We start from the raw sequence: 13,404 nt of genomic DNA on the forward strand, positions 1-13,404 counted from the left end.
TATAGAAACGATAACATATTCGAATGAGCGCGGTAATATACACAAAGCTGCTGTTATAGGAAATGTAATCATCACTTTGTGACCAATCAGATTTGAGAATTCAACAGTGTTGTGGTATTAAACTGAATATTACACCATACTTGCTTTTTTGTTGTTGTTATTGTTGTTGTTGTTGTTGTTGTTTTTTAAATCAGTTTAAGAGGGTAAGGCTTAAAAATGTTTTTAACCATCAGTCATAAATACCTTGCTGCAATCTTTCAGCGATACATTTCATGGGAATTCTTTGTGAGGCTCCTGGTTGGATGAAGTGAATGAACTAGAGTAGGAGTGGGATTTATAGTCAGGGTCGAAAACTTTACTATGCTGTCCTCATGTTTCTATTCAGGGATCTCGTCAAGAAGTTTCTGGTGATTGACCGAGCGAGAAGACTTGGAAACATGAAGGTGAGTGATGTTATAGGTAATCGTCCTGGCGTTGCACATTATTCATAGGAACGTGAGGGTTTCAATTGGGATTTAGGACGTGGTGGGTAAGCCCTAATTATTTCATGGGGGTCAACATTGTGTTCTTGACATTAATATTACAGGAATGTGATTTGAAACAAATGTGATGGTAATTAATAACTTTTTTTTTTTTTTTTTACTTTTTTTTGTCAGTCTGTGTATCAAAACTGCTGGAATATTTTCGGATTCTTTTCTGGCGAAGAGACGCAATACAGTAAACTAGCAACATTTTGCCGTAATGATCAACTGTACTGTATGATCAACAGCTCTTAGTAGTTAGTTGTCTTAACTGAAGGAGCACATTTTATTTGAAATGAAAGCATTTCTCTTTTAAAAGTCAGACTGTATAACATAAACGTAATTACGGGGCCAAGCACCTAATGTGCGTATTGGGTTAGGGATTTCCCCCGAGCAGCGAGCACTTGCATAACAGCTCGCAGCGCTAAACAACGCACTTCCATGTTTTCATGTTTTGTTTACATTGCCACGTGTGTTTTTGTTTTGATTCATGTCTTGTCTCCAGCCATGTCGCCACTGTGTATCCCGATTAGTCTCACCTGTTTTCAGTTTGCCCTTTGATTAGTTTGTGTCTTTAAACCCCTGTGTTTCTTTGTCCTGCGCGAAGTATTGTTCAGCGTTTTGCCTGGAGTTTCTGTCTTTGCCGAGCCGTTTGTTTCATGTGCTGCTTTCCCAGTTCTTGATTTTGTTCTGCTCCCTCATTTTGTGCTTGATCATAGTTGTTTGCATAGCACCAGACCGCTGACTTTTTCCTGTTTCCGAGGGTTGCCTACGTCTTGGATTTGTCTGCCTGCTTCTTTCGCAAAATGAATTTGATGCCAAAGTCACCAAACAGGAAGTGAGGGCATATCTTGGCATGCATGATAAAGGATATGACTGAATGACTTCAACCTAAGGGAGTCCAAAGAGTTTAGTCTAAAGTCACCTCTATGTGGTGCTATAATTCAAAAATTCATGAATCTGCTCATACTTTAGAAGCTTAATCATACAATTATGCCATGTTATATATTTCTCAAACCTCAGAATCTCCATTAATAACATTCCATAACGATGTTTTTCAACCTTTACAATGCTCTACTGGTTTGAATTGCTTTCACACAACATAACACATCTGCCCAATGAAAGAAGATAAAAGTTAGCTCTGTGATAAATTCTGATTGTTTAAAGATGTGTGGCAGCTAAGGAACACCCCTCACACTGAATTATTAATTTATTTATTTTGATTTTCTACTATACATAGCTTTGAAAACAACCAACTTTTTTGAACTGAACTGTTTCCCTTTAGACTATTAGAACTTGACTTGTAGCTGGGATTCATGTAAAGTTCCCCAAAAGTGAAAAGGGAGACAATAGGATTCAAAGATTTCATTCAAACTGCAGCGCAGAAACATGGCGAACTTTTCAACAGTTGGTATCTGACGTCAAATTGAATAGATTTGGCTTTTGTCCATTTGGCTACAGAACATATCGTTTCCAACAACTTGATCAAAGCGTGACATGAGATCACGCTTAGCTAGCCGAGTTTTGGCTATTTGACAGACTTGATCCACAGCGACATCCAGTGGGATTTCCCAGACTGTCGCACATATTTGAAACACATTGAACATGACGCCGTTTTTGCAACAACTTGATTTACATCCGCTGATCTGCTGTTATAAAATGTATGATATCTGTGGGGGGGGGGGGAAAGATTCCATAAGCATGGAGAAAAAATCTGATCGTGGTGCAGAACTTTGGTGCCTTATAGAAGTACCGCAACGAGGCGTGAGCATGGAAACTGTAGCAGAGACTTGAGACGCTACCTCCCAGCTGGGCTTCAATCCCCTGATAGGGTCAATTAGGGTTTGTTTTAACCAGGTGTAGATTTCTATTTAATGGCGGTCATGTTTCGTATTGACCTCTGCTGGAGCAGATTTCACAAATTGGCATCCGGAGTGGCGTCTGACACGTGCTCGGTCTCGGCGCTGATGTCATCGGTGCTGGGAAATTGTTGAATGCATATGCGTCTGTTTCCATTTTTCCATCAACTGTAGTTATGGTAATAAAACCACAGATGATTATTCATAGCAAATGTGGATTGTCTTACCACTCAAGCTTTTTTTTTTTTGTGTGTGTGTGCCGCTCTCTAGCCACGACATGTTTTAAAAGATGGTGTCCATGCAGAAAGCATGCTTGGATTAACTTCAAAAAGATCTTTTGATGCTATTTCATCGTTTCTTACTCATGTGTCTCTCTCTTCCGTCGTTTCAGCATGAATTACTAGCTTCATGGTTAATAGACAATGAGAATGAAAGGGAGCGTGAAGAAAAGAGTGTACTCATTCACAGGAAGATGGGCATGGTCTAACACTCCTGTAATACATCAGCTTGAAGGTTGAATCAAATATTTTATAGTGCTGAAGTCATCTTACAAACTCGCCACATGTTTCATGCGTGAACATTTGTGTTTCCTTTTCCTGTGTCCTTGACTTTTACTGGCTATAGATTGCCATAGTGAAGATGAAAGGTCTCAGAATTTCGCAATTCATCAGTGTATCAATATTGCACAATCCCATATGCATGAGATTTTTGCTTGGCTGTGCTCCCATATAGAAAGAAATGCTTTACACTAGCACATATGTGTGTTCTTTTGTTGGTTTCTTTCAAATCTGAGGTTTAGTTCCTTTGCTTATCTTTCTGAAGTCACTTATTGAGGTCTTTGTGTGCTGCTTCTTTGGCAGAATGGAGCAGAAGATGTGAAAAAGCACAGGTGGTTCAAGACTGTAGACTGGGATGCAGTGCCCAATAGAAAACTAAAGGTAAATTTCGTTTATTTTCGGTGTTCATATGATTTCCAGTGTCGATTATAACCAAGATGTTACACACAGGGACATAAGCAGACCTTTTACAATGGGGTGACTAGGTTAGACCCGGTGACTTTATCTGGGGTGGGGCTATAATGGCTACCCTTATCTGTGTAAGGCCTGAGTAGGATGCATGTTGGACAGGATCCCAAATGGTAGCTAATAACAAACTGAAGAATTCCAGTGTTATGCCTCCAAATAATGAATATCGTTAACGTTAAAAAATTGGATGTTTGTTCACCCTGTTTATTCACTGTGGTCAATGAAGCCAAGTAATAGTTCACTTCTATGCTAGCTAGCTAAACCTGCTTGTTCCTGGATGACATTACACTCACATTGACAATCCTCAGCATTGGCCCATGATGAAATTAACTTTCCCCAGAGATTTCATTCATACGGTGTCCCATAAGCTCAAAGCACATTAGCAAATCAATAACACAACAAATTAGGAGGGGAAAAAAAAAACTTATTATGAAACACATTAACTTAAATGCTCATTGTTGATTGGACACGGCATATGACCATCACATGGAAAGGGGGGGGCACTTTTTATGTCAGTTATCTAGTTAGTCTAGCGACAAAGATTTAATGTAATGGTGTATTAGTCAGTGTCCTCATCAGGGTTTCCAACACTAGGGTAAGATTTTGGCACTGTACTCTCTTTTCAACACCTTAAGTCCTCGTTTTTTTGTTTGTTTGTTTTTTTTCTTACAGCCCCCCATAGTTCCTAAGGTATCTCACGAAGGCGACACATCTAACTTCGAAGCCTACCCCGAGGACGAGTGGAAAAAAGAGACTCCGGTGTCTCCAAAGGATCTGGAGATTTTCAAGAACTTTTGAAAATGGAAAAAGAGGGATTTAAAGTTTCCCTCCGCTGCTGCAATGTATCCATTCCACTACGGTGGCCAGCCTCAGCCTGCTCTTCTGTCATCTCGTGATTGACAACACAAGGGAACGATTGGCCATCATGTTTACCCTCCCCATCATCCTCAAGAACAAGTGTGGAGAGAAGGAAGCGCTATTTATTTGTGTTTCTCCGAGTCTACTTGTTTTATGCAAAAAAAAAAACCACACACACACATACACACCAGAGGTGTCTAAGCCAAGAACACCACCAATAGTCCGATACAGTTTACGTCAACGTAAGCGCTTTCGGGGAAAAAATTACTTTCGGACATGTTCGTTGTGTGGCTCTGAAGTCATGTGAGATGGAAAGCCAGAGGACCCAAAGTGTTACACTTTTTAAATGTCCGGACGGTTTGTTATACGTCCAGCTTTGCTTTTATTTAAAAGGTTTTTTATCATAAACCACAAGTAATAAGACGAACATGATGTCTTAAAGTAGGGATGCATCAATACCATTTGTTTTTTGTTTTTTTTTCCAAACCAAATACAAGTACATGTTTTTAGTGCTTGTTGATACCAAAATGAATCCCCTACTTCATATCAATCAATCAGGGACATCACAGAACTTTATATTCAGTTCTGTTTCATTTTCCCCGGTTTAAATGCCCAGGGTGTCCCAAAAAAATGGACGTCCACGTCTCGGTTAAGAAGTGGATTCCTGTCTTTTTGAATTTGTTAAGTTTGGCAACAGTGTTCTGTGTGTGTGATGTGTTTGTCGTGTTTCCTGTTAAAGTCCATCGCAACCTTGTGACCGCTTCCTGATCCAGCCATGATTTTTTTTTTTTCAATATGTTCTGTTGTCAAGTATAAAAACTTTTGGAAGGCATTTTGCTTAAAAAAAAAAAAAAAAGTGTTAATTTACCGTGTGTGTGGAGACTTTTGGGACACCCTGTAGCGTCCAAGAAAAGTGCACAAGTGCGTGTTCATGCCCTTGGACTGCTAGACTCATTCTTCATAAGAGAGTTCACTTTAAACGACCTGCGTTCGCTAGTTACATTAGATACCTTGGGTCGTGTAGGGTTGCAGCAGGTTTTGTTTCGCTTTGGAAATGCACATCCTTACGTATGTTCTTGGTTCCATCGCGTCAGAATCCCTTTCTGCTGAGGACCGAGAGTGGGCGATCATCATTAACAATACACTGGATAAGAGCTGAGATTTTCTCTCGGCTAGCTTGAGTTGTATGTTTTTGTTGTAGGATGATGCTGTCGTTCTTCCTTTTGCTATTTTCAAAGAGCACATCTTGCTGTCTGATTTTGCTTTGATCGATCATTATTCGTGAAATACATCAAGATCGCTGTCTTTGTGTCGTCTGTTCATTAATTCAACACCACTGACTTGGTGGCTTATAGTATCACCTGGAATTGGAGCACAAGGACAAGTAAAAGAGCACAGTATCTGACTGATATCAGTGTCTATATCGATGCATCCCTATCACGAACTCTACCAAATTTAGGTCAAAAATGGGCCATTTTTACTAGTTACTGTGACATGGTGCTTTTTGACTTTTAACTAGTAGCTTTTGTTTTGTGTTGAGGTTTGCTGCACCTTCAGGAACATGAGACGTCCTCCTGCTCCTCTTATGAAGCCGTGTCCTCGTTATCTCTTGTAAATAATTGCATGTACGTAACTAAACTTTTAGCACTTGCCTAAGGTGGCCTTATATTAGGATGTGTAAATTGACGCGTAGTCTCTTTGTAGAAAAAAAAAATGGTATTGGTGTGTTGGCTGGTGCGGTCAATTCACTTTTTTACTGTGGAATATAAAAACTCTGTATAGATACGTGAGAACTAAGTTTACTGTTAAATTATTAGTGTGTGTGTGTTTCCAAATCAAGTTCTTCCTCTCTTTCTTCTTCTTGTCGTTCATGAGTGAACAAATTCACACGTTTTCTACAGAGGTTGCGTGACTGCTAATTCTTAACTAGCAAAAAAGGCACCAACTATTCATCTAGGCCGTAGTTAAAGCACAAACCGTTTCAGGACTTCGTTATTTATAGGCTGTTTGATTTGTGCAGTAAAGAACGTGTCAACAAATTACAAGTTATAGCATTAATGCTTCTTAGGCTACGATTCACTTCAGCATTAATGCTGTCTTAGGCTACGATTCTTGCGATGAAAGTAAATAACTCGGTGCAATAAATCGGTGCAAAAGAGTACATCTGTGTATCATAGTACAGTATTTATGGACGGACCAGTTCTTAAAATGTACAAGATGGCGGCTCGGCTGAAATGGTCGACTCTGGAACAGAGAGAGTGCAGCTTAATGGTGGTTGGAGGATGTGATGTGTACAGCAGCCTTAACAGCATCCGAAAAGAAGTCTCTTTGAGCTGGCTTTCGTCGCCGAACTGACTATAAACTAGCTAAGTGGGATTGGATAGTGATGTGCAAAAATATAAATAAAGGAGAGGAGTGGGGGTTTTAAAAAAAAAAAAAAAAAAAAAAAAAAAAACACCACTTCATGCAGAGTGATATCAAAGTGTTAAGTCCATTAAAGCAAAAGAAAGAAAAACTTTTCCCAGTGCATTTGACTGTAGACTTGTATATTTACTGTAGGTACATCTATCCAACGTCTCCTTACCGTCTGCCTCTGTTTTATTTATTTTTTTTTTTTTGTTGTTGTTGTTTTTTTTTCCATTGCCCCAACTAGTCAACATTCCCACTGCAGCAACTAGTAATTTGTTAGTTAACTAGTCTATGCAACCCATCATACATTACCAGTCAACAGTTTGGGCAAAATCGTTTTATATTTTAAATTCTTAAATTTGAAGCTTAATGAAGCTTTACACACTCTTGCCATCTTCCCAACCAGCTTCATGAGTCGTTTTACCCAGGAAGCTTTTCTTAAAAGTTCCCACATAGCCCATAAGCTCCTTCCTGCTTAAAATGGAAAAACTACTTGTTTGGGGAAATGTAATTTTAAATCAAATAAATAAATAAATAAATAAATAAATAAATAAACAACCAGATTATTAAAAAATGCATTCGATTCAAACATAAATTTATACGTGTTAATTAAATAGAAACAAATTCGAAGCAAAATGCCTTGGTGACTGCTGTAAACATACTTCTTCAGTGTCCTAATGTTTGACTGGTAGTGTGTACCGTGTATATTCATCATGAAAGTAGAGTAGAGTGAGGGGGAAAATATACACAGGACAAATCACAGAACGTGACAACTGGATCTTCCACTACATATCCACCTAATCCACTGCTAGAAGGTTCGACAGTCATAACTATGGCAACTCCAAAATATTGTGCCCAACTCTCTGAAAGAAAAAGAAAACTCTGATTGTTGCATAAAATCTCCGAGTGTAGAGCTTTTAGCTCGGAGTACACACATGACCTCTGGATTTTAATGTTCAGCAACCTTTTAATGCTTGATCAGTACAGAAATACGAAGCATATCAATGGAGATATCTGGGTGCTGCACGTTGTGAACGAATCTGTAATACTACTACACTGTCTCTTGCATGTCTTAGACATGTTGCTGGTTGTTTTGGTTTTTTTCTTTTGTTTTTTATTTTATTTATTTTTTATAAAGCATCTACCGTTCTCAGCTTTTTACCTCTTGATGTCTTTTACTACAGTGGAAGTCCTAGCAATATTTAAGCTCTATGAACTTAAATACTGCTTTAAATAAAGCATAGTGCAAATTTTTATACGGATTTTTTAATGATGTTTTTTTTTTTTTTCTGTTCTTTAGTTAGACATATTTGGTTGTTTTTTTTCCAAACTGTGCATTTAAAGTGGTGCAAGTGCAGTGTTACCTGCTGTTTACGAGCGCTAAATACCAGAACAGAATAAACCTTTCATGTGGACAGTGGGCTGACGTTTTTGTCCTTTTTCTCTCTCTCTCTCTCTCTTTTTAAAAAAAAAAAAAAAAAAAAAAAAAAAAGACCAAAGCCTGTGCAGAATTTCTGGTGTGTCTGACTTATTTTTGCTATATGTATTTTTATTATTGAAATTTTTAATACTTATCTTCTTACTTCCAAGAAGAAAAGAAAAATTTAACTTTTCTCTTTTACTTTTTTAATTTGACCTGCAAAGAACTCATTACAAATCTCAAAGGCTCTAAGAAAAGCACAGCAAGTTGAACATCAAAATGACCTTCTCACTATATGACATAAGTGTCCGTAGGTAATGTCTAATATTCTGAAATAATATTATTGACCACCCACGCCATTACATACAACATGTTGTGTAGGTGTTTTACCAACTATAAATCATCAGTGAGACAACGCACCTCCGTATGCGCTGTATAAACTCAAACGCTAAGTCATTCACTGAGACCTGGTGGGTGCTGAATGATCTCATCATCGTCGTCGTCTTCTTTCATCATGCTGAAAGAACAAGTCGGGTTTTTCATGCTCATCGAGGACTTGCTGACCTTTTCCAAATCCAACATGGCTTGTACGGATTTGCAGTTTTAAGGCCGACTTGGATGAAGTTCGAAAGGTTCTGGTATTCCCATTTGACAAGATCTTAACCTAGAGTACTCCCCAACGCTGTTCCTTGAGATCCCGCCATCCTGCAGGACTGCAAATTGATTCTGACATGCCTAGTCCCTCATATTACCTCTTGAATTCATTCTGATGAACTTTTATAAGCAAGTTGGAACCTCTGCTCTAGGAAAAACATAAAGGCTGATCTATGCCCACACTAAAAGGGCTTTTTTTTTTTCCACCCCCCTTTGATTCCAGTGAAATCGTGGGTAGTTTTGTTGACATAGCTTCCCACTGCTTTATTGAATCCTGATGACATTTATGTAATGACAAACCACATTTTGACACATCAGCAGACAAACTTAGGCTCCTTTCTCTTCAGAAGAGTGAACAAAACTGCACCGTTCAGGATAAAAATGCTGGTTATTTGGGTGGTACACCTTAAGGGTGGTACATCTGGCAACTTCTCGTGACCATAGATTTTGGTGGGACAGGACAGCTTCTCCAATACTGTCCGAGAAGAGCACACAGAAGGTATAACATCATTAATGACAGGTTTCTCTAAAACCATGCAAAAGCTTCGGGCATTGGAAAAGGCACGCACAGACACACACACACACACACATACATATCTTCTTTTTTTTCTCAACCTTTGCTTGGGAAACAAGGTCACCATGGTGTATATGCATTTCTGATGTACAGACATTATCTGCTCCATAATCCCCCTGTCCCTCTCCCAATCTGGGAAATGATTCTGTACATCATACACACACTGACTGCACGTACATTTTACTTTGGTTTGAATTTATTATTATAATAATTTAGTTCTGAGTTTGCTATAAAAATAGATCCCAATAGGCATAATAACCATAACACTGGCAACCCTGTCATTAACTGTCCTGTCCACTGCTCCTCCTTCACGGAAAATGTTAATAGAGTGAGCATGGGGCAGAGTGATTCCTACCCCAATGGTCCTGTATTAGCGCTAGCTAGCACTACTAACCCTGCCATATGATTGTACTCTAGAAAGGTAAGAGAATCAATTGGGAAAAAAAATTTAATCGTCGAATCAAAAAAAAGGGAATTACTATTTCAAAAGAATTTCAAATGTGTAGAATGTGAATGAGACATTTTATGAAGATTAACTCTAGACATCCGATATCTTGTCCTAAATTGTAAACTGTTTATTGTCTAGGAACAGAATTCATCTCTGCAATTTTATACTTCACTTTGGTGCCATTTTTAGGGGGAAAAAAAAAATCCAAAAAAGTCTCACATGCGACCAGAACTAGCAATCATTTGCAGAAGGTTTCAAACAGAAACAAGCTCTTTCTCATCATAAATATAAGCTGTAGACAAGGCACCTTTTTGTTTTTTTTCTTGCGCTCACTTCCACCTTGTAATTGGGACACGAGTCTGATGTGATTAAAGGGACTAATGCAGTTACACACATGCACATTTTCTTTAACCAACCTTCTGTAGACCACAAAAGAGAGCGATGGATGAAGAGCTCTGGGTCAACAACAACATCTCTCTCAACAAAAGAAGCTTGCCGTTAATGACAAGTTTGCAGCTCTTATTAGGGCACGTAAGAGCTCGAGGTGTGATAAGATCAAAAAGGTCTGTCATCATGTGCATGCACACGGCCACACCCGCACTCAGCATCAAAAATGCTGACAAGAGTTTCTCTGCTGTTTCTCTGCTGTTGTGACTTCTGTGTAGGGGTTGCATAGACTAGTTGACTAATGCATTAGTCACCGCTCTGGGGAGTCACTAGTCATCACTCTGGGGAGCTGTCAAGTACGGCTGAGATGCAGGCAGACAGGATAGAAAACTGGTTCAATGTACTTTGCTAGTCTGAAAATATTTCAGACTAGATGAAGTCAATTCTCATTTGCACATCACTATCCAATCCCACTTCAGCTGTTACATTATAAAGTTCTATCCTCGCTTGTATTTGGTATTTCTTTTCTCCAGACCGGAACATGCAGCTGCTTTGTGTGCTGAAGTAAACGTTGAATTTCTTTGGAAAAGAACTCACCACTGGAGGATTGGTGTCATGCCTCCTGGGACAACAACAGTTCCTGAAAGCAGATTTGGGTCTGTTTTATTCTAATATCAAATGTTCTTTTTTTTTAAATGTCTTTCAACAGCTGGTCCGATTCATTAGACAGGCCGCTGACCCACATGTTGAAGCAATGGTAATTATTTCCTTGATTTCACAAGCAAAGCATGTTGGACAAACAGCCGGACAGAGACAAGCGGACAAGCCTGCAGTTAATGAGGACATGGATGCGGTACACTATATCCATTTTATGAGCACAACAGGACAAAAGAAGACGTCTCTGTCTACCCAAGTGCAGATGTGGTTGAAGCACATGTGCATCAGAGTCACACACTGACTGTACTGCTTTTGTGTTATGATGACCTCATGCTTTTTTTTTTTTTGCATATCATCTATTCAGCCGTTGCTTTGCAATAACGCCAACGAGATTAAAGCGTAACTTAATAGAACTGGCTGTAGCGAGCAACGTCACACTCACCATTCAAAACGATTTTAAGAGAGGCGCATGCTACGGCCATGTGTTTGAAAAGCTCATTTTCATTTTCATATTCTATTCTGACTCTCAGATCTGTAAAATAAACCATATACAGTACATTGTTGTGGTACTGCAGCATACTGTATGCCCTTTAAGGTCAAATAATTATTACCATTCTCATAACCGTCACATGCAATGTTTAGTTTAGACTACAGGACTATTGAGGCTAGCTGATTTGATGAGATCATAACTAGGTCAATCTAACGCTGACACTTTTCTGCAGTTTTTCCTGATTAAACAGCTGCTCAGTGTGACAGCTGACTTTGGGAGTTTGGTATGAATAACGTTTTTAAGATCTGGGCTCAGCTCTAAAGAAAACTCTTGAGACACATTGGGAGGAACCATTCGTTTTTTGTGTGTGTCTGATCAAGTTAAGAGGGATGTTGGGACACAAAAGTCAAATAAGTACATTAGGTAAAGACTTGGGGGGTGGGCGGGGTGGGGGGGGGTTGCTGTTTGTTTGTCTGCAGGGTTTTTTAAAGAAGTAGCAATACTACTGATTTTCCTTTCTCTGTGAAAGCATATCTTTCATACTGAAGCATTTAGTGATTTGTGTTGTCTAAATCGGAATAGTCTTTTATCAGTGGTTGAGAGACGTACTTGGATACACTTCATAGCTTTATGTTTATTGGAGCCAGTATTTTGTCAGATCGCCATGGACGATAAACAGAATTATCCAATACACAACAAAATGTGTCTAGCTGTAGGTCCAATTTTCCTGTCACTCCATCGACGACGCCTGTAAAATACAATCAGGCCTCGACATGCTGACACACTTTGTAGAACAGAGGTGATGAGTCACTGCTGGCAGTGGTGAAGTGTATTCAGGAAGGTATTTTCTTGGCGCCAGCTGAGGAAACGTAAAATACAGACTGATAGCTGAGAGGCAGCAGCATTTAAGATTTAATAGTGTACAAATGCTGATCGGGTTCAAGCAGAGATCTGGCCTTCCTGGCATTTGATCTCATGACGGAATGTGGTGGCCTTATCGGCGAGTGGATGATAGGTCTTTACTGGGTTTCGAGTGGGGCCACTGGCTAAGATCACACACTTATCGTTGGGAAACCTCCAGAATTCTCATCATTTCATAGCCGTTCATTGCATCCATTCATGCATACTTGCTATCGATCCGAGCAATGCTAATGAATCACGGATGTTAGCATTCTTCTCTAAGCATGTTATAATGCTGCATTAACAGTATTTAGAAAAAAATGTGGTAGCTTCATGTGAAATAAACAAAGCATTTTTTTAATGCTCATCTTTCCAAATTCATAGCTGGGAAGAACTACAATATTTGCGGGAATCAGGGTTGCCAGGTCTTGGTCAGGCTACATCTCAAAATTTTTGTCTTTGTAGGAAACACCGCGGTGAACATGCATTTCTGATTTGCAGTGGCTTTTTATTATCGCCTAGTACACCGATGATCCACTCAATAACACCCTTTTCCATTTCCCAATCTTTACAGTATATCCATCCTTCTATCCATTTTCCATACCGCTTGTCCTACACAGGGTTACAGGGAGCCTGGAGACCCTGGACGGGGTTCCAGCCCATCATAGGCCACATTCATACACCCATTCACACACTACGGACAATTTGGAAATGCCAAACAGCCTACAACACATGTCTTTGGACTGGGAGAGGAAACCGGAGTACCTGGATAAAGCCCCTGAAGGACTTGAAACCCCCAACCCTGGAGGTGTAAGGAAAATGTGTTAACCTCTAAGCCACCATGCCCGTCCTGCAATACAGTATATCTTAGAACAGAAATTTTTCTATACATCATCTGCACTTACACTGCCCCTTGGTTTGCGTTAGCCTGTGTTTGTACAAACTGATTAGACTGAATTGTTCATGGCAGTCACTGACTTTTTTTGAACTCGCCGAACCATTACAACCATGGCAAACCTGGTGGGAACTGATGATGAGTAAACTGAGAGAAAATGTGGTTTAAAAAATCGGAGACTGTGTTAACTTGCAATCTTCTACAACGTGCATTCTGTCATCATCAAGCCATTACTGTCAAGAAGGTTTTCTGACATGAACTTAGTGCATGTCTTCTTTCATAGCCTGGGGCCTCAAACAACAGCAAA

The 13,404-nt window shown here is 39.4% G+C and overlaps 1 protein-coding gene across 1 annotated transcript in view; it reads left to right on the top strand.

The window, feature by feature from the left end:
• Positions 1 to 8,094, top strand: part of prkx (protein kinase X-linked) — a 40,217-nt gene extending 32,123 nt beyond the window's left edge. Inside the window, exons 6-8 of the mRNA XM_017458090.3 lie at positions 386 to 443; positions 3,241 to 3,318; positions 4,078 to 8,094. Coding sequence (XP_017313579.1) covers positions 386 to 443; positions 3,241 to 3,318; positions 4,078 to 4,203 — 262 coding nt within the window. The 3' untranslated portion in view covers positions 4,204 to 8,094. The remainder of the gene's footprint in view (positions 1 to 385; positions 444 to 3,240; positions 3,319 to 4,077) is intronic.
• Positions 8,095 to 13,404: the final 5,310 nt, after the last annotated feature.

The sequence above is a fragment of the Ictalurus punctatus genome, chromosome 26 (genome assembly GCF_001660625.3).
Source record: "Ictalurus punctatus breed USDA103 chromosome 26, Coco_2.0, whole genome shotgun sequence".
Lineage (NCBI taxonomy): Eukaryota > Metazoa > Chordata > Actinopteri > Siluriformes > Ictaluridae > Ictalurus > Ictalurus punctatus.